The sequence below is a fragment of the Gallus gallus genome, chromosome 9 (assembly GCF_016699485.2).
Source record: "Gallus gallus isolate bGalGal1 chromosome 9, bGalGal1.mat.broiler.GRCg7b, whole genome shotgun sequence".
In the NCBI taxonomy this organism is placed as follows: domain Eukaryota; kingdom Metazoa; phylum Chordata; class Aves; order Galliformes; family Phasianidae; genus Gallus; species Gallus gallus.
The window spans coordinates 8197072-8215014 of record NC_052540.1 but is presented as its reverse complement, the minus strand read 5'-3'; the positions used below and the strand labels follow the sequence as shown (position 1 = coordinate 8215014).

Sequence of the window (17943 nt, the reverse complement as noted above, 5' to 3'; positions counted from 1 at the left end):
TATAGTTTCATGGATGGTCATATTTAAAGCAAATTGCATCTGGAAATAGTCCTCCACTTAGCTGTCCCATTTTCTACCACTGTGGCCGTACTGCCTTCTACATGCTGAAACAGGAGATGAAATAACTAGCTTTCATTTTGGAAATCTCTTAATTTTCTTTCTCGTGTCCACTACAGAATTTGCTGAGGATAGAGAAGATTCATGTAATTATGAACTTTCTTCCCATAGTCCTGAATCAACTCTTCTGGGTTTTGGTGCAAAACAGTGATGATGAAGTTACAACAGCTGTGACCAGGTATCTGAATAGTTTTCATATAAAGGACATAATTGTACATGTTCATCCAAAATAGCTGCTCTCATGAAAGGATGACTATGGTATTTACACTTCAGTAAGTGAGAATGCCTGCTTCCCCTTAACACAGGGCTCTGCAAGTAATTCATGGAAGAGCATATGGCATCGTGTGGTTGGCTCTGGTGCCAACAAGGAGACCACTGATCATGGTTGAATGTGTCTCTGTACCCACAGGCAATGATAATTAAAGGTCTCATTCTTGAGGAGCTAAGTACTTCCTAATGAACCTGAATATCAATTTTAATTTATGTTTGAATGTGAAGATGTGGAATTCAGCATAGAAAGAGCTTAGCATCTTTGAACAGGCAGGAGAGTCAAACATTCAAGTCATGCTTTTCTAGGGCATTTTCTAATTAGAAATATATATCAGCAATAACTGAAAAGCAATGGGCAGTGTTTTCTGGTGAGCTAGCAAACAGATGGAATGATTTTCTGAGCCTCTCATCCCTCACATAATGAAATTGTTTTTATTGATGCTGTTAATCAGAGCAGCAGAAAAAAAAATACTGGAAAGATTATTCTTCTCTGCAGGAGGGCAGAAAGTTGCACTGCATTTTCTTTTGGCTGTAGTGGTGTTTCTGTTGCACTTCTGCCAGTAGCTAAAAATTGTGACTATTGCTAGTAGGAAAAAATGACAACTCTCAGTCCTCAACAACGCTGTTATGCTCAACTGCTGTCAGTACATTTTCTTTCTCCAGTTATTTTCCAGGATTAATTTCTGAGGAAAGATTAACTAGGAAAATTTCAATGAGGAAGCTGAATTCCTCATCTTAGCCTTGGGAAAATAGAGTTTTAGTATACTTTACCAAAGGTTCGATGACATCTTGCAGAACAAAGTTCTGCCACATCTAGGCACTAGGAAACGTGCCTCGCAAGTATGTGATCTCATGACTACATGCAGTTTTCAGAGGAAAAAAGGCAATTGGACCTTTGTCCTGGAAGCCTTCATGGCCAGCAAATCTACTCATGTTAAGACCACTTAGGGAGAATGAGGAATCCTTACTTTAGCTGGAATGAAAGTATCAGTTAACCAACAGGAAAATTAATACAATAGAAGAAGCAGTAGTTTAAAAATTAAACTTAATGATTAGATGGAAAAATAGAAAGGTGCTGTTTTTTAATGCATCACAACCCACCTGGTTACAGAAAAAAGAAAAAGAATTCTCTGTTTTTTGCTTGTTTATATGGTGGCTTTTGTGCTAGTACTGTTGATGTCAACAAGAATTTGCTCATCTGCTGTGTGCGTTATTCATTGATGTGTCCTATATATACACACACATTGTATTTTGTTCTGAATAGCTTGGAGCAGATTGTGTTGAACTTATTAAAAGCAACAACAACAGAATGAAAGCTTAGAATTGCTTATGTGTTGGGGAGAAAACATTATGCCTTTCATACTCTCTCATGATTACTTACTTGTCCAGAGGCCCAGACATGGCATCGTTTCTCTGTCTAAACTTTGCCAGAGCTTATTTTATTTTCAATTCAGAGTAAAGGCTGAAGGTTCAGAATGGGCACAACTAATTTCATCATAGAATTTGTATCTCACTAAAAGTTTTTCTACTTCTAATCCAACAAGAAATTAGATATATGTGAAAAATATGACCTTGAAAGAATTACAAAGCTTTTGATTGCAATAAGAATTGGTAGAAAATATTCAGATCACCAATCTATTAGCAATCTATTACCAATCTCTTGATAACAGAATGAAATGATTTGTTAGATGTTCCTTCTCTGTGTTGTGACACAGAACAGTTCAGTTTGCATTTCTGGTTTTTATTTATTTTCCAGGGTTCTTACTAATATTGTTGCTAAATGCCATGAAGAACAGCTAGACAACTGCATCAATTCCTATGTGACGGTATGAATGCTGTTAAACTTAAGTAATTTGATGTATTTATTTTGTTTCGGGTTTTGTTTTTTTTTTTCTTCCTGTCTACCCTTAGTTGTACTTGTCTGTAGCTTTCTCTGCATTAGCTTTACAGCTTTCTGCCACTGGCAGGTTGGGTGGCTCATCAATGAGGAACTAAGATGACTTGGAAGAGGCTGAGTGAATTCCAGTCCTATCATAAGTTTCTTGTGCCATCTTGGACAAATTACCCTGCCCCTCTGTGCCCTAAGTGCACCATATACATCAGGGACTCTCCATTCAGTGCTTCAATTTTAGTTTCAGTGTTGAGAACTGTTGGTTGATGTCTCCAAGGTGTGGGTTTACTTTCATGCTTCATGGAGGTGTTTTACGGCTGAAGCATCTGAGCACCTTAGTCAAATTCTAATCTCAGGTACCATAACTGAAACCCAGAGGAATTCTGTTGAAGTTCATCAGAACTGTTGAGGCTACGAAAATAATAATGTATGTAACGTTTAAATATAGTTAATTCAGTGGGTATTAACATCTGCTTGATAACTTTTGAGATTTGCATTAGACACCTATTGTGCTATCTTTGAAATAGCAGGTGATTAATCAGGCCATACCAAAAGTCCATTTAGCTTGTTTTCCCATTTCCAGCAGCAACCATAAGCTAATAACTGTTAATCTATTTTATCCATCTGTAAGGAAGTGAATAATACCTACTTTTATTTTGCAAATAAGTAAATTCAGAATTGTGAGTCACTCAGATACTGTAATAATGTGAAATTACTCTGACTTAACTAAGTGGACCCAGAAGTGTCAAATGGCATAGGGAGAAGCTTACTGCATCTGCTCTGGAAATAAATCTGAATAATAGGGTTTAGTTTCCCTTCTATCAGTTCTAGTGGGTGCTTTACACCTTTGAGGATGAAGAGTTGCTACTAACTCTAACAGTTGCCGTTGGAAGAAAGGAGCAAGTGGCCCTGCCTAGATGGTGGAAAACCCTCCTTACTCCTCCTACTTGCCTATTCTTTGTTTCCCTGGTGAAATGGCTTGAAAGGCAGTTTAGAGGTACGAGGATCCTATGCCCTACTGGGGGGAAAAAAATATGTTGTGGCAATGATTTTTAGCAGAATTACCTCTTGCCTTGAGTTGAAATCAATATCAAGTTCTGCTCAAAACTCAGACTTCGTAGGGGAATAGAGTTGTGCCATTACTGATAGGGGAATTAAAGATTGTGTGAATGTATTTTTCAGTCAAGATATTTTAGAAGTCAAAAATTGTCATCTGTTCATGGTGAATAATTTACCTTCAGCTACTGATACTTTTTGTATGTGTTTCAATACATATTTTGATTACTTTTTTTTTCTTTCTTCAGTATGTGTTCAGAACCAAATCATTTGAGGAAAGGACTGTTCATGAGGAGCTGGCCAAGAATATGACTGGGCTTCTGAAGTTAAATGACCAAGTAACCGTGAAACAGGTTTTAAAGGTGAATGATGCTGACTTAGCCATTTGTAGTTTTACAACTGGTTTTCAGCCTAAAGCTTGCTTGTAACATCTTTTTCCCCTCTCTTTTTCTCCTCTTTTTCTGTATGAGCTTTGCATAAATCCAGTCTAAACTGATTCAACCGAACAGACTTGCAAGACTTAAACAACAACTTCTCAACACAACTCATTTCTCAGAGTGCCATGGTTTGCATAAAAAACGCCTCCTTTCTCTTACTAAGTCTGTGTGGGAAACCTAATTACTACATAATCTGATATTAGCACTTAGGATATTTTGGTTTAATTTTTATTTTAGAACAGAACAGAGAACAGTCATGTGTTATTAGGACATTTAAATCTGATTTGAGCTGCTCTATTTGGGTTGTTACCAAAATAAAAAGCATTGAGTTCCTCCCATGAGCAAAGGCTAAGAAATTGATACATGTGTAAGCCCCATCAAAGGAGCTACAGTTACTAAAGTATACATTACTCATGCTCTTACTTTTATTTGTCATGTAGAGTTTACCAGTGTGCTTTACTGAGAAATGCATTCCATCTCTAAAGAATGGAATTGGCCTCATAATATGATTATCTGACAAATATTTTTCCTGATCTCTTTTTTCCTTCTTTTGAACAGCACTCCTGGTTCTTCTTTGCAGTCATATTAAAATCAATGGCGCAGTACTTGGTTGATACAAAGAAAACAAAGGTAAGCATATATGTTGCTCTTAATTAATGAGGTGAGCAGGCTCTAAGGGAAAATATACAATGCAGAACCACGTGAAATAAACGTATTTGGAGATTTCTTCTTGAGTGGTCAAATAACCAAAAAGTTGTTACACATTTTAAAGTACTGTTTTTACCCACAAAAACTAAGACCTGCTGGGCTCAAACCTATTATTGCTTGTACAGATCTAGTGAGCCAAAATGTCTGGCCTCTTTTCTGCCTAATTATCAAAGGCACTTTCAGTGTACTTGTGCTGGCATCTGAAAGCTTTTCCCACTTTTCTGTGGACAAGATCCATGAAAACCTAGACATACTTACATATTTTCTGTTGAATTATCTGTGCTTTTTGTTGTCTTTACTCTTGATCTGAATGTGATTTCAGGTTTAATACGCAGTGTTATATGCTCTCAAGTGATGATCTATTATTCACTGCTTAGGTTTCTCGAACTCAGAGGTTTCCAGAGTCATTTCAAACTGAGCTGGATACACTCGTGATGGTCATGGCAGACCACGTTCTTTGGAAGTACAAAGAATCTCTTGAAGAAACTAGAAATGCAAACTACAGCACTGCCAGGTTTCTCAAGGTATATATTCTGTCATTACCCTTAATTGCTCATACTTAATGGAAGATTGAGGCTATTCTGCTCTAGTTGAAGGGAAAAAAACAATTTCAAGTGAGTGATGGTTCAATTTCCAAGCTTAGTATTGACTTATAGTTCAGTTTTTCTATTCCCTTGGGTCTTTGACAATGCAAAAGCTTTTTCTAATTCTGTTTTAAAACAGTTCTGATAGATTTATATCCATTCTCTAAAAGAGCCAAGTTTGCAAATTCTACAGGTTCTTATGTTATATTTAAATTAATACGAAGTTTGGTAAAAAATATAAATGTATTTCCCATTGAGCTGGTATTTTTTCTTTAAATACTGCAGCTTTGAATGACTGTGAGTGGATTAACTTTTTCTAATTACAACCATGGTAGGCAGCTTTTACAAATCAAAATAAGCAAAGTGCAAATATTGTATGGAATACTGTAACCTACTTCTTTATGTCCTTTTTATTAATAATCCTTTTGTTTACTAGATATAAAGAAATACATGTGTGCTTTGGAAAACTCATAAAGTGGGTTGTGTTCTTTTCTTTTTGTACTAGTATTTCTCAATCATATTCATTTTCCCAACATCAAATTAGTTGCGAAGCATTGGAAAATTGTCATTCAGTGAGTGGTGTATCCAGCTATTTGTCTAAGTAGCATGTCAAGTTGCTTATCCGAACTTTTTACTGGAGGGAACTACCCTTCTGTTAGCATATGGAATGCTGTATGCAGTAACACTGAAATCCAGGCTGAAATCTTTTATGACAGATTGAAGCTCAGCATTAGGAGGGAGCTGTATTCCAGCAGTAAATGCTCCTGTGAGGTTAGAAGGAAACCAACCACAAACTGAAGGTGGATTTCTCTACATTCACACCAAAGTGAAATTAATAATGCAATTGAGAATAGATAGGAATTGCTGTCTACATTGGCCTCTGTTGCTTGTTTAATATGGATGTCCAAATAGCTGTTTGCACACTTCTCTGCATCTATCCATAATGTTATATCACTTGGAAGATTATGTTCGTTTGAGGCAAGAGCATAGATGGAGAAGCTTAGTCAGTATTGTGTGGCATTGCACCTGTGTTGCTGCTGCAGTTTTGTGTGTTATTTTTGTACTGTTCATCTGAATTGAGAAGATGATAGTGTTGTATTATGCGCTAAGGCATATGTTTCTGTTTTAATTTCTTTTCAAATCTGGTCTGCCAGAAAGAATTACACAGGTTATTGATGACATGCCTCTCCAGGCTGGGGGTTGGAACAGCCTTGTTTCAGTGCTGTATGGTAAAAGGCTTTGGGCTTTACAAGCTTTGCAAAGTTTAGGAACACTAAAGAAGGGTAGGAATTTAAGGTCATCTTTCCTATTTGGTAGGCTAACTCTGCAAGGGAAAAAGTGTCAGTAAGTATAGTAATATGGCCCTCAAAAAAAGACCTTTCACCTGACTGTTTAGCCTCACCAGTCAGCAGGAGGCATAGCGTTTTCATCACATAGTGGCGTGAGTATTTGTTCCCAGAGATAATGTAGTTCACCGAGAGTATTTTGACTGGACTGATTCTTCAGGAGTCATTTCTCTGTCACTGAAGGAGGTATTCTGGTCAACTCCCATCGCGTGCTGCCTCTAGTTATTGAGTGTTGCAGTACATACATGACTTTCATTAGATAAGTTTCCTCTTAGTGAACAGTACAGTGTGATAGTTAATCTAGAATGTAGATACAGGGGCAGTATGATCAATGTATTATTTGGGGGAGGAAAAGATGGTTTCATCAGTTTCCCAGTTTTCTTTACCCTGCTATTATTGATTTCACCTGCCCAGATGATGCAAGGCAAAAAGCCAGGAAATTGAAGTCAGGTACTGCTTTTTTAGCAATAAAATAATATTCTTTCCTTTTTCCTTAGCGCTGCTTTACATTTATGGATCGTGGATTTGTGTTCAAGATGGTCAACAACTATATAAGTATGTTTGGAACGGGAGATAGCAAGGTATAGTTTTGATATTGTTTTCTAAGTGACTCATTAACAGAGAATGATTTTATTTTAAAACTATTCATAAAACATTCCACTGCTTTGCCATCCTCAGAACTCAATCATTAAAACCTTAATTTTGCAAGGGCTCCCCTACAGATGAACTCTTGATCAAACATGACAATTACTTATGTGAGCATTTCTGAAAAGTTCTTCAGATGCACAAAAATCAACAGATGTGCAGTTAAGTACACTTTCCCCTTACAGATGAATAAAGTATTAACAAATGTTTCATGTAAACCTTGGCTAAGTGTAAAGTATTGTTAGCAATTACCAGTCTGTGTGAGTAATATTAACAAAAATAATGTGGGGTTTTTTGTTATTGTTGCTTTGGAGCCATCTGTTCTCCTTTCTGAAAGTAAAGAGCTATGTCCAAACAACTACTCACTGAGCACTGCTAAGGGTAAAACATGAAAGAGGCCGACCCATTCTATGAAATTAACCTTTGATTCTTTGGAGAGTATGCTTGGGATTTGGTCTACAAACATCAGTAACATCTGAGAGTAATTTTATTTGAGGGCATGAGATAAGAACATAGGAACAAACTACCATTGTATAAATTTGTATGGTACCTCACTGATGACACAAGAAAGCCAGCGAACTCCAAATTACCTTGCACTTGCTATGAGGAAATTCCATGCAGTATGAATTTCTATAATATCTATAGTACTTAGTGATTTGAATTTGGACAGTAAATTTCAAACTGCAGGAGGTCCCAAATTTTTCAGTTCAATTCCTTCATTTTTAATCCATGAGAGAAGTCACAGATCTTTCTCCTGTTCCAGCCATGTATGTGAACTCTCCTACTGCAGTGTTAAGACAGTAGATAACAGGATGTATTCAGGATGCGCCATTTGGATGACTCATCTCTCCCAGAAAGCTTACAGAACTTTTGTTCACTAACTTTTTGTAACTTTTAGTGGTGATCTGGGTATTTCTAAGTAATGAATGAGAATTACTCCAAGCTGTTTCACTTAGTAAAACCAAACATTGTGCTGTACACAGATTTCACACATAATCTCTAGAGAAGATGGATGGAGTCTCTTGGTAGTACTGTTGTAACCTGGAGTCTATAATTCTGTGAACATTATTATGTAATCTGAAAATTACTTCCATATTTCAAAATTCAGTCAATCTAAATGCATTCAGCCTCCTTAACCATAAATCTGTGCATGTTGCCAGCCACCCTGCTTCTTTCCAAAGCCATCTGCTGGGACGCATGAAGCAAAATCGCTGTGACTCTGATGCAGATGTGCTGCTGGAACAGGCTTGCATCACATACAGACAATAGCCATGAAATAAAATCAGAGATTTCTGACCTCAGGGAAAGGCCTGTGTCTTGGATTGGTTTCGTTTTCAGTCAGACACCTAAGCAAGAGTCAGGTGTTAAAACTGCCTGCAGGATTAATTTTATGTGGCCTTTGCTTCTTTAACTGGATTGTTTATTTTTCAAAAAGGTTATACTATAGTCTGGCGTCTCTTTTCAGAAAATTTAACAGCATTTGTTGCTGCCTGAATAAATAGTTTGTGCGTGTATCAATATATAACACTGCAGTCGCAGTTTATTCTAACTGTGAATAAATACCTCACGAGAACTCAATTCATTGTGGTGTTCATTCAAAAAGGCTCAGTTCTTCTTGGAAAACATACTTCAAGTGCTTCCTTTCTTTAATTGCCATTAGATCCTGAATTCCATGGACAGCTGTATTCCTAATGTACTGCAGTGCCATAAGACATTTTGAGGAAAATCCTCTACTCAGTAGAGGATCAAGCTTGTATTTATCAGTACATCTTCAATGTAAAATCATATTTGAAGAATGCAGTAAAGATTGTTGGGCTGCAACAAGTTCCTTTGATAACAGGAGAAAACCAAATGTTATTCATGTAATTTAACATAACCAGCCGTAAGGTTTCATCATTGGATGGGAGTTAGAGATAAATAGCGAAGCTCTATTTTACTGTTTTCTTTCTTCTACTGTAAACTGAGCTGTTACCTGTTATGATTTTCAGACTTTACATCAGTTCAAATTCGACTTTCTCCAAGAAGTCTGTCACCATGAACACTTTATCCCTCTGTGCCTGCCCATACGATCTTCAAACATTCCTGGTAAGGTGCACCCTAAAAGGATTTTATAGAGCAGGGAATTATTGAGTGGTTCAGATAATTCTAAAGTTCTGTGTCTGTACATCAGCCATGGAAGTTTGTCAGATGTGGTATTTTAGTGTGATAAAATTATGTTGCTTCACTGTACCTGTAAATACAAGCAACCCTTGCCTATCCAGCTGGAAGGTGGGAGCTGACTCTCCCATTGGAAATGCGTTGAATAAACTGGACTCTGTGAGCCCTGAATTACTAAAGCCTCTGCGTATGGAAGGGTTTAAACAGATACAATAAGTAGGAGAAGACACCGTGACTGTGGTGATGATTAGAGAACTGTGAAACTAGTTGCTGGGAAAAGCTTTCCTGCTGCAGTTGACTGTATGACTTGTCCATATGACAGTCCTTCCTTTGGCAGGAGGATCTGAGCTGGTCACACATGAGAAATTCAGAAACCTTCTTCTTATGGAAAAGTGGCTGTTGGTACTTTGGCCTCCAAAATATCTCTAGGGTTGGCAGGAGGGTACCATGCAATAACTCTTTTCTTCCAAATGCATCCACTTTACACCATCACCAAGTTCTGCTGTGTTTTGCCTGGAGCAGCATGGCAAGAACAGCTCATTTCAGAGTGCATTAATGGTGCTGCCTGAGCTACTTTTTAAGGTGGGAAATGCTGTGGGTAACCTACACGAGAAGCATGAATGGATTTTGTTTATACTCTGTCTCAGGAGCTAATTTACTCTGCTGATGCCCCAAGACAAGTAGCAGCAATGTTTGCCTGGGCTGATGGCCCTACCACCCCTGGCTGCCCACACTCCAGCTGGACAGTCTGCACACACATCAGGTTTCCTTCTACCAGGCTGACTGATAGTGAGAGCAGAGCCCTGCACTGCTCCTTTGTGCACACGGAAGCCTGTTGTTTAGGACCTTACTCTGCAGCCAGTACCAGCTACTAAGTGCTTTTCTTCTTGGCTTCAAAGATGCTAGGATTTCAGCTCTAGGTGCAGCTGCCAGTTCTGATTGTTTTATGTGGGCTCAGGGATGTTGGGATGTAGTCACTGAAGTTGCTGGGACCTGAGGGTACCTTTCAGGGATGGGAGAATTATCCTTCTGTACAGCATTTCTCAAAGGAAGTGTCTCTTTTTTTTGCATTAGTTTGTGCCACAATAAAGAGAGTTCAGTTCTGGTGCTCATCGCAGGGAGGAAGCTTTAGGGATTTTATGTTTTCCAAGCAGTACATTTTGGAGATATATCGAATATTGGTTAACAGTTCATTTTTAACCTGCTCAGGCAAAACCTGTGCAACATGTCACTGTTAAACTACTGTGAAGTTTATTACTTTTTTGCCATTGTGGAAAAAATATATATTTTTAGAAATATTTGATGAAGACAATGATTTGGCCATTTCGTAGTGTTTTTTAGTATAATTTAAAAGCTGAAACTTATTGTAGTGGTTTCCTGTACGTAATGATGTAAACTGTTTATTCATCTTCTATTTCATACGAAGCAGTTGTACTAAGTTGAAATGAAAGCAGAGACCAGTAGAAGCTGTTTCATTCAAATACCAGTCAAATTATTTAAAAGCTTACAAAGTAAATATATGCTTTATATTTATTTTTTAAAGCATATTTTTTTCGTGTTATTGTTTTATATTTATGGTAAATGAAGACCCCATGACGCCTTCAGAATCAACCCAAGAATATCGAACGTCAGGTATGAGCAAAATTACTGCGTAAGAGGCAAGTAGAATTCTGCATTAAGAGTTTTAATAATAAATCAATTGTTGCCACTGAACTGGAGCAAATTCAACCAAACGTTAGTCGGTATTTGTAAAAGTGAAGTTAGTCTAGATCTTTGCATTTTAGAACTTTTAGCTGGAGAATGGGAATAACAATTTGGACTTGGTGCCTCAAAGGAGCGATCAGTCTTATTGTATGCAGAACGTTTGAGATTGTCATTTCAGAATGTGTATATGTAACCTGGATGAATGGGACCAGGACCAGACAGACCAGGAAATGAAGGTTTAACAGTGGGATAAATCATAGTTACTGGAAATTTGGAAAATGGGAGAGGGCTGTTTTGTGTAGCATGTGTTAATTTAGAATTTCTTGCCCTTTCTGTTCCAAGATATTCCAGAGTACACATTGACCAATGAATTTTGCCGTAAACATTTCTTAATTGGAGTACTGCTGCGGGAGGTTGGGTTTGCCTTGCAAGAAGACCAGGATATTAGGCACTTAGCTTTGGCTGTGCTCAAAAACTTAATGGCAAAGCATTCATTTGATGATCGATACGCAGAGCCGGTAAATACATGTGTTTATTCTTTTTCCTTATTTGCTCATACAGTGGCTAAATACGGGAAACTTCCTTAGCTATTACTATACAGTAATCAGTTTCTTTAGATTTATGTTATATCTTTTCTTTTTAGGCAAAACAAGCACAAATAGCAAACCTGTACATGCCACTCTATGGAATGCTTTTGGACAATATGCCAAGAATTTATATGAAGGATATGTTCCTTTTCAATATCAATACCTCCAATCAGGTAATTCTTGTGACTTTTCAGAACACTGAAAGGGGTTCAACTGACCAAACTGATTCCAAGGTCTGAGAAAATCCAGTCTGGTGGGAAGAAATTCAAATTTATCCTTGTCAGAAATCAGCTCTGATTTGTTGATTTGCTTGCACCCAGAAAGCAGATTTAGACTTGATATATTCTTTTCAGCTCCACTGACTGGTGTTTCACATCGCAGAGAGCTTTGGCATGTTACAGTAAGCCTTGAGGGCTTTTTTAGGCTGTCACATCTCAACAGCTGAAAGTATGTTTTCAAGCTCCCTCTCTAAGAAAAGCCATCATTGTATGTGTGTTGTCATTGTAAAAGTTATGAGTGATATCATCTAGCAGTTTGTTCTGTTTATTTCAAAATATAGGGATCTAGGGATGACTTGAGCACAACTGGAGGATTTCAGAACCAGACAGCAATGAAACATGCAAACTCTGTGGACACTTCCTTTTCCAAAGATGTTCTGAACTCTATAGCAGGTATATATGACAGATCAATCACCCACATGGGTGGATTTGTGTGTATCTCAATCCATTGTGCTTTCTGCTTGGTTCATGGATGATGTCATTAACCCATCTTATACGATACTCAAGGAAACATGGTATCCACTGTTTCTCTTCCCTTTGGGTGTTTTTGGATTGATTTTATTTCTCCTGTGAAGCTACTCTTCTTCCACTGCTTCACTTACCCTCCTGCTTTGGAATGATGCCAGTATCCAGGCTCTCACAGATCCCTGTGCCTGAGTTCATTCTTGCAGTCTGTCTGTCTTAAGAATAGTTCAAAGGTTTCTCCCAAGAACTCCTAAGGTCTCTTGGAGGCAAGTACTCTTAGTTTTCCCAGGCTTAACAGAAGGGTGGAAACAACTTACTTTGTTCACTTCGTCCAAACCCCATTTCAAAATTCAGGGAAGTCCAGGGACATCTTTCCAATGATTTTCATGCTTTGGGTCAGGCCTTATGGAATACAACGGGCCATTTTAATGCCATGAATAATGGCAAACTGAATCACTTTTCTCCAACTTATTGCATGTTTTCTGTACCAAACATACCCATCAATATCTTTGGCATTGAAAGTTCAAAGCACTGGTATCAATCCAGCATGTGACACGTTTTAAGTTCTCCATTTTTCTTGTTAGTTTTTGTATCCATAAATGTTTTGGTTTAGCATGTTTGCTATGACTTTCATTTACAGCTTTTTCATCAATAGCTATCTCTGCAGCAAACCATGCTGACTCGAGAGCTTCCTTAGCAAGTCTTGAATCTAACCCAAGTACCAATGAAAAAAACAGTGAGAGAACTGACACGTGTGAAAAGGTACATGTGCAAATATTGAAAATGATTACCAGATGTGAATACTTATCACTGTACTCAACAAAGCCCTTTGATGTCAATTCAACAGATCATGAGACCTTTGTCTTTGATTGGATCAACTCTTCGTTTTGACAAGCTGGATCAAGCTGAAACTAGAAGCCTTCTTATGTGTTTCCTTCACATTATGAAAACTATTTCAGAAGGTGAGAAAATGTGCGCTACCTGATTGAGGTTGTTGTAAAATATTATGAATACTGAATCCAAACAAACATTAGTGTAGAATAATTATCAGTGGCACACTTAATTCCCTGTAATAGATATATAATATATTTTAATATCTCTCTTTAGATGCACTGATTTCCTACTGGTTAAGAGCACCATTCTCAGAAATAACAGACTTTTTCAGCATTTTAGAGTAAGTTCATTTTTATAGTTATTTAAATGATTTGATTTTAAATGATGATGTTTGAAAACTAATGCTGTCAATTTTTGAGTTTGTCGACCTCGTGTTATAAGCTAAGATAGCTATTGTATCTTGGACTATTTTACCACAGTCTTCTGAAGATGTAATGAGACGTTACTAATAAAACCTCTGTCTTTCAATATGTTGGCCATTTCTGTGAACAGAAGCCTTAATGCTTTGCACTTTTCCCACAGACATTTTGATAGTATAATATCCTTGTTTGGGATTGAGGTTCTTTTCTTCCCTTTGGAAAAACATGAAGCTCTTCAAACCTTGCAAACCTTAAGAAAAGTTATGTAACTGAGAATTATCTGCTTTTTCATCTCTGTAAGGTGGTCTACTCAATCCAGCCTATGCATGTTCATAGAACCCACACGGGTAGCTCTTTTCAGAATCCCTTACCACTTGATAAGTGAAATGCAAGTTAACTTCACCTGGTGAGGAAGCAATGCTTTTACAGCCAAATCTTTGCCTTTGAGTTTACCTCATCACCAAGCAGGAATCTTCACCACAGAAAAAGTAAAAAAGTGTGAACAACATGGTCCCCACACCTTCTATATAATTAGTCTGGGAACTTCTGCATCCTATTCTGTTTGCTAATGAGCAGATACATTCAGCAGGTCTTTTCAAATCACTACAATTCAGCTGCTGCTGCTTGTCTTTGTAGTTAGGAAGTCATTAATAGACATAAAAAGCGCTGCTTTATCTTTCAGGGTCTGTCTTCAAAATTTCAGATATCTAGGAAAACGCAATATTGTAAGGTAATTTTTGGTTATAACTGTATTATAAAATTTAAATATTACTGCAATATTATAGGCTGTATGTTAAAGTATTAAATGTTGCTGATTACGTTAGCTTGAATGTTTATCTTTGCCTGTGTTTTCTTCTGAAAGCATCAAGCTGTTGTACACTGCATTTTTTTTTCTTCTATGCAGATATTCTTATCATAATGTTCTAGAGTGATGAGTGCATGCCTGGTGTAAAAGATGAACTGCTTGTGATAGCCACTGTTGCATTTATAATCCATAGTACTGGACCATTCTTCAACCTTATTTTGATGTATGTCATATAAAAGACTGTACGATGGAACAAATGCTTTAATGGGCATAGAAAAGTGTTCCACAGCAATCAAAAACCAAAAAATCTTCTGTCTCTACCCACTTTCCTGAAAAAGTGTGAGATCTTTTTCCGGCTGCATAATGTGAAACACACACCTTGTCTTAGTTGATGTTTCATTTTTAATTTAATGCTACTACTGTAACCTTATCTGTATGTCACACTGTGGAGAAATGAAAGGTCACCAGATAAACCAGTTCATGCTTTGTGGCAGGTCTTTGTTTATTCTTCAGAGGCATGACAAAATCAGTGTCACATTCCTGACAGATTAACAGTTATTTTCTCTTAACAGGAAAATTGCTGCTGCTTTTAAGTTTGTTCAGGGCACGCAGAACAATGGCACCCTTAAAGGTTCAAACTCCTCTGGCCAGGCATCAGGTCTGCTCTCACAATGGTAATGACACACCTCATTATTAACCCCTGTAAAATCACAGCTTTTGTCATCCTGCAGCCATCTTGCACAATCACAGCGTTAATTGTAAAGGAGTCGACACAACCCGTAACACATTTCAGAGCCCCCAGTGCTGTAAACTGAAAGAGAATTGAGTCTTCAGCTTCAGCTGGGCTTAAAAGCTGCTTAAAAAGTTATGTTCAGAAAAATTCTTACTGTCAGTATATTGCTAAGTTATGCAGAAAGGGGAGCTGTTGTTTTCTGCTCAGCTGCCTATCTGAAAGATACTTCAGTTTTCCCCAGCCTGAATGAATTCATATGTTTGCATTCTTGGATGCAGTTACAATATCAGGAGATTGCTTGCCTCTTGGTGGTCTGGGGTTGTGAAGGAGAATGTATCTAACAATACAAAGTCAAACTTCAAAATAGGTGTGCTTGGTCCCTGTCTCTTTAAGTCCATATGGCTGTGTGTAACATAATACTATAGCATTACCTCCCTGTTGGCAGTGCCACAGCCTCTGTCTTTCAGGGTCTTTTTTCCTTCCTAGTCTAATGACTGAAAGATTCAGTTAATCTCATGGGTAGCACGACAATAAACTGCAGGTGCAGTGCACCTTTAATAATCTTTTTGACCCTTTTATGGAATAGCATGAGCATTTTCATAGTTAATAATGTAAAACTCCAGAGAGAAAGTGAACTTTTGACTCTACGCTTGTGGCTGTGTCTAAGAGCATGCTGAGAAAGTCTCCCTTCCTTGTATGTTTGGATCGTTGGCTTTTCTCATTTACGTGTAGCTGGAATTTGCACGCTGCTATAAGCATGTACTTTGGAGTGGAAAAGTTGGTACACAGGAGAGAAGATGCCTTCCCTTCCGTGCTTCTTTCTTTGTTCCAGTACTGTGCAGTTTTCAAGAATAGCACTGATTTCATTATCCCATCTGGACCTGGCAGGCAGCCTTTAGGAAACTGTTGTTCTGGTGCACATTGACTGATGAACAAACATGGTGGCAATCCAGAACATAGTCACATTTCTGCTGATTCCGGGGCCTTCACACGTCACCCCCTCACAGATTTGTTGTCCAAAAGGCTGTTTGTTTGGCTTGTTGTAATGCTGAGCGTTCTTTGATGATAGGCCTAAAGATGAAGTATTGCTGGTGATCAGCTCTACCTTGCATTGACATTTATGTATTTCAATTTATTGAATGTCACCATGCTCATAGAGAATCACCTTCCTACCAAAGAAAATAAAAACACCTCAAGATCGAAATTCCAAATTTCCATTGCATTAGTTTGCTAGGATGTCCACCCAAATCCTTCCACTGTCGTGGAAGACTTCATCACATTGATTGGCAAATGTCTGGCCATTAGTTTCATGCCTGAGTTGGAAACTTTCTTCTTAAATGTAGATTCTGTTGGTTCTTTTATATATAAACAACTAATGAAAGAGGATTTAGCTAGGTGCAGGAAGCAATTCTGTCCAAGAACATCTTTAAATTATGCAGTTTTATGAAGCTACATTTTAAAATAATATTTGAGTAACCTGAGCTTTGATCGATATTAAGTCTTACTGGATTCTGTGGTGGTCACAAATTCAAAATCCTTTCACCAATCATGATAAACCTTTCATGATAATGAAATACTTTGGACTGTTTGACAGTATGAAACGATTGAAAGAACAGGCATACAAACGCACACAGATTTTCATTGTCACTGTCATTCTCATTATTTTCCCCCTTGTAGAAGCTGCTCAGCTGTATTTGTTCTTTCGTGAGTGTGGTCTGTTTCTCCTGTGTTCTTTTCGTCACAGGACCAGTCTTAATTTCTCTTCACTTAGAGTCAGTTTTCTGAACATCAGCCAGCTATTTAAGCTGGTGCTTTTTGAAAAATACTCAATGAGTTTCATCTCCTGTGGTCTCCAGAACATCTGTTCATCTGTTTTGTTTTGCTCACCTCTCTAATGTCCTCTTTGTTTCTGTGAAAAATTTTGCATTGCTTGGTTTCACTTTAGCATTTGAGAAGTACCTCAGAAAATTCTAACTGACGTGGAAAAATTCTGTAATAGGCATGATAAGTTTATTCCTTACTTCTGTTTTTTAATGGTTCCTTTGGATTTCAGGATGCATTCTACTTCTAGTCATGACGCCCACAAACATCACAGATCTCAGACATTACCAATAATCCGTGGCAAAAATGCACTTTCTAACCCCAAACTCTTGCAGATGATAGACAGCAGTACTGCATGTAAGTACCAAATATATGTGTTTACTTCCCTCTAGACTTCTGTGGGATTTGGATCAAGCTCTAGACAATTAAGTCTGTTTTCATGCTTGTCTGTGAGAGAGGGCCTGAAGGGAATGAGAGCTACTGAGTTTACACTTTTTTTTTTCAAGATGCTTTCAGGAAGCTTAAAAAGTTGGTTTTAAAAGTTCATTAAAAAAAAAAACAAAAACAACAACAAAAACATAATGAATTAAAGCAACCTGACGTATTATAGTAGCCTTACTGATAAGTAATCCTCCCCCCCAGCATCTCTTCTGTCTGTTGGTATGTAGTTGCTGTGCAATCAGACGCACGCTGGCTGAAGTATTACCTTTATTAAACTAAGCAGTAAGAGTGACCTTTTCAGGACAGAAGGTTCTTTTCCCTTTGGACTGTTTCAGAATTTGGTAGTTTTTAGTCACCTTTAATAATAATGACAGCATATATTATGAGATGGGGGATGGATCATGCAGCTGAAAGCTAGTGTCTTTTCAGAGTATTGTAAGAAGGTAAATCCCAGCAATTGGTGTGGTTTGTACTCACTGAGTGTTGCAGTTTAAATTAAGCTCTATACCCATCATCCCTATGAAGCAATTTGGTTGAAACATCACAAATTCAATTTAATTTGTAGCAAAAATGAATGTACTGGAATCTATATGGTGTCAAAGTTTGCAGGCAAGGTCTCTCATGATGCTTCTTTCTACAGTTCTG

At 37.7% G+C, this 17943-nt stretch overlaps 1 protein-coding gene across 20 annotated transcripts in view; it reads left to right on the top strand.

Annotated features, from left to right (window-relative positions):
• DOCK10 (dedicator of cytokinesis 10) overlaps positions 1-17943 on the top strand; it is a 139834-nt gene that overhangs the window by 98678 nt on the left and 23213 nt on the right. For 18 of the 20 annotated variants that reach the window (XM_015277017.4, XM_015277025.4, XM_015277016.4 and 15 more), the window contains exons 24-40: positions 177-295; positions 2144-2213; positions 3583-3696; positions 4330-4401; positions 4857-5003; positions 6907-6990; positions 9043-9139; positions 10799-10843; positions 11258-11433; positions 11559-11675; positions 12062-12173; positions 12886-13007; positions 13093-13207; positions 13353-13419; positions 14181-14228; positions 14876-14977; positions 17090-17214. In XM_015277017.4, coding sequence (XP_015132503.2) covers positions 177-295; positions 2144-2213; positions 3583-3696; positions 4330-4401; positions 4857-5003; positions 6907-6990; positions 9043-9139; positions 10799-10843; positions 11258-11433; positions 11559-11675; positions 12062-12173; positions 12886-13007; positions 13093-13207; positions 13353-13419; positions 14181-14228; positions 14876-14977; positions 17090-17214 — 1732 coding nt within the window. The remainder of the gene's footprint in view (positions 1-176; positions 296-2143; positions 2214-3582; positions 3697-4329; positions 4402-4856; positions 5004-6906; positions 6991-9042; positions 9140-10798; positions 10844-11257; positions 11434-11558; positions 11676-12061; positions 12174-12885; positions 13008-13092; positions 13208-13352; positions 13420-14180; positions 14229-14875; positions 14978-17089; positions 17215-17943) is intronic. The other 2 variants (XM_015277014.4, XM_015277012.4) reach the window with 2 other exon arrangements.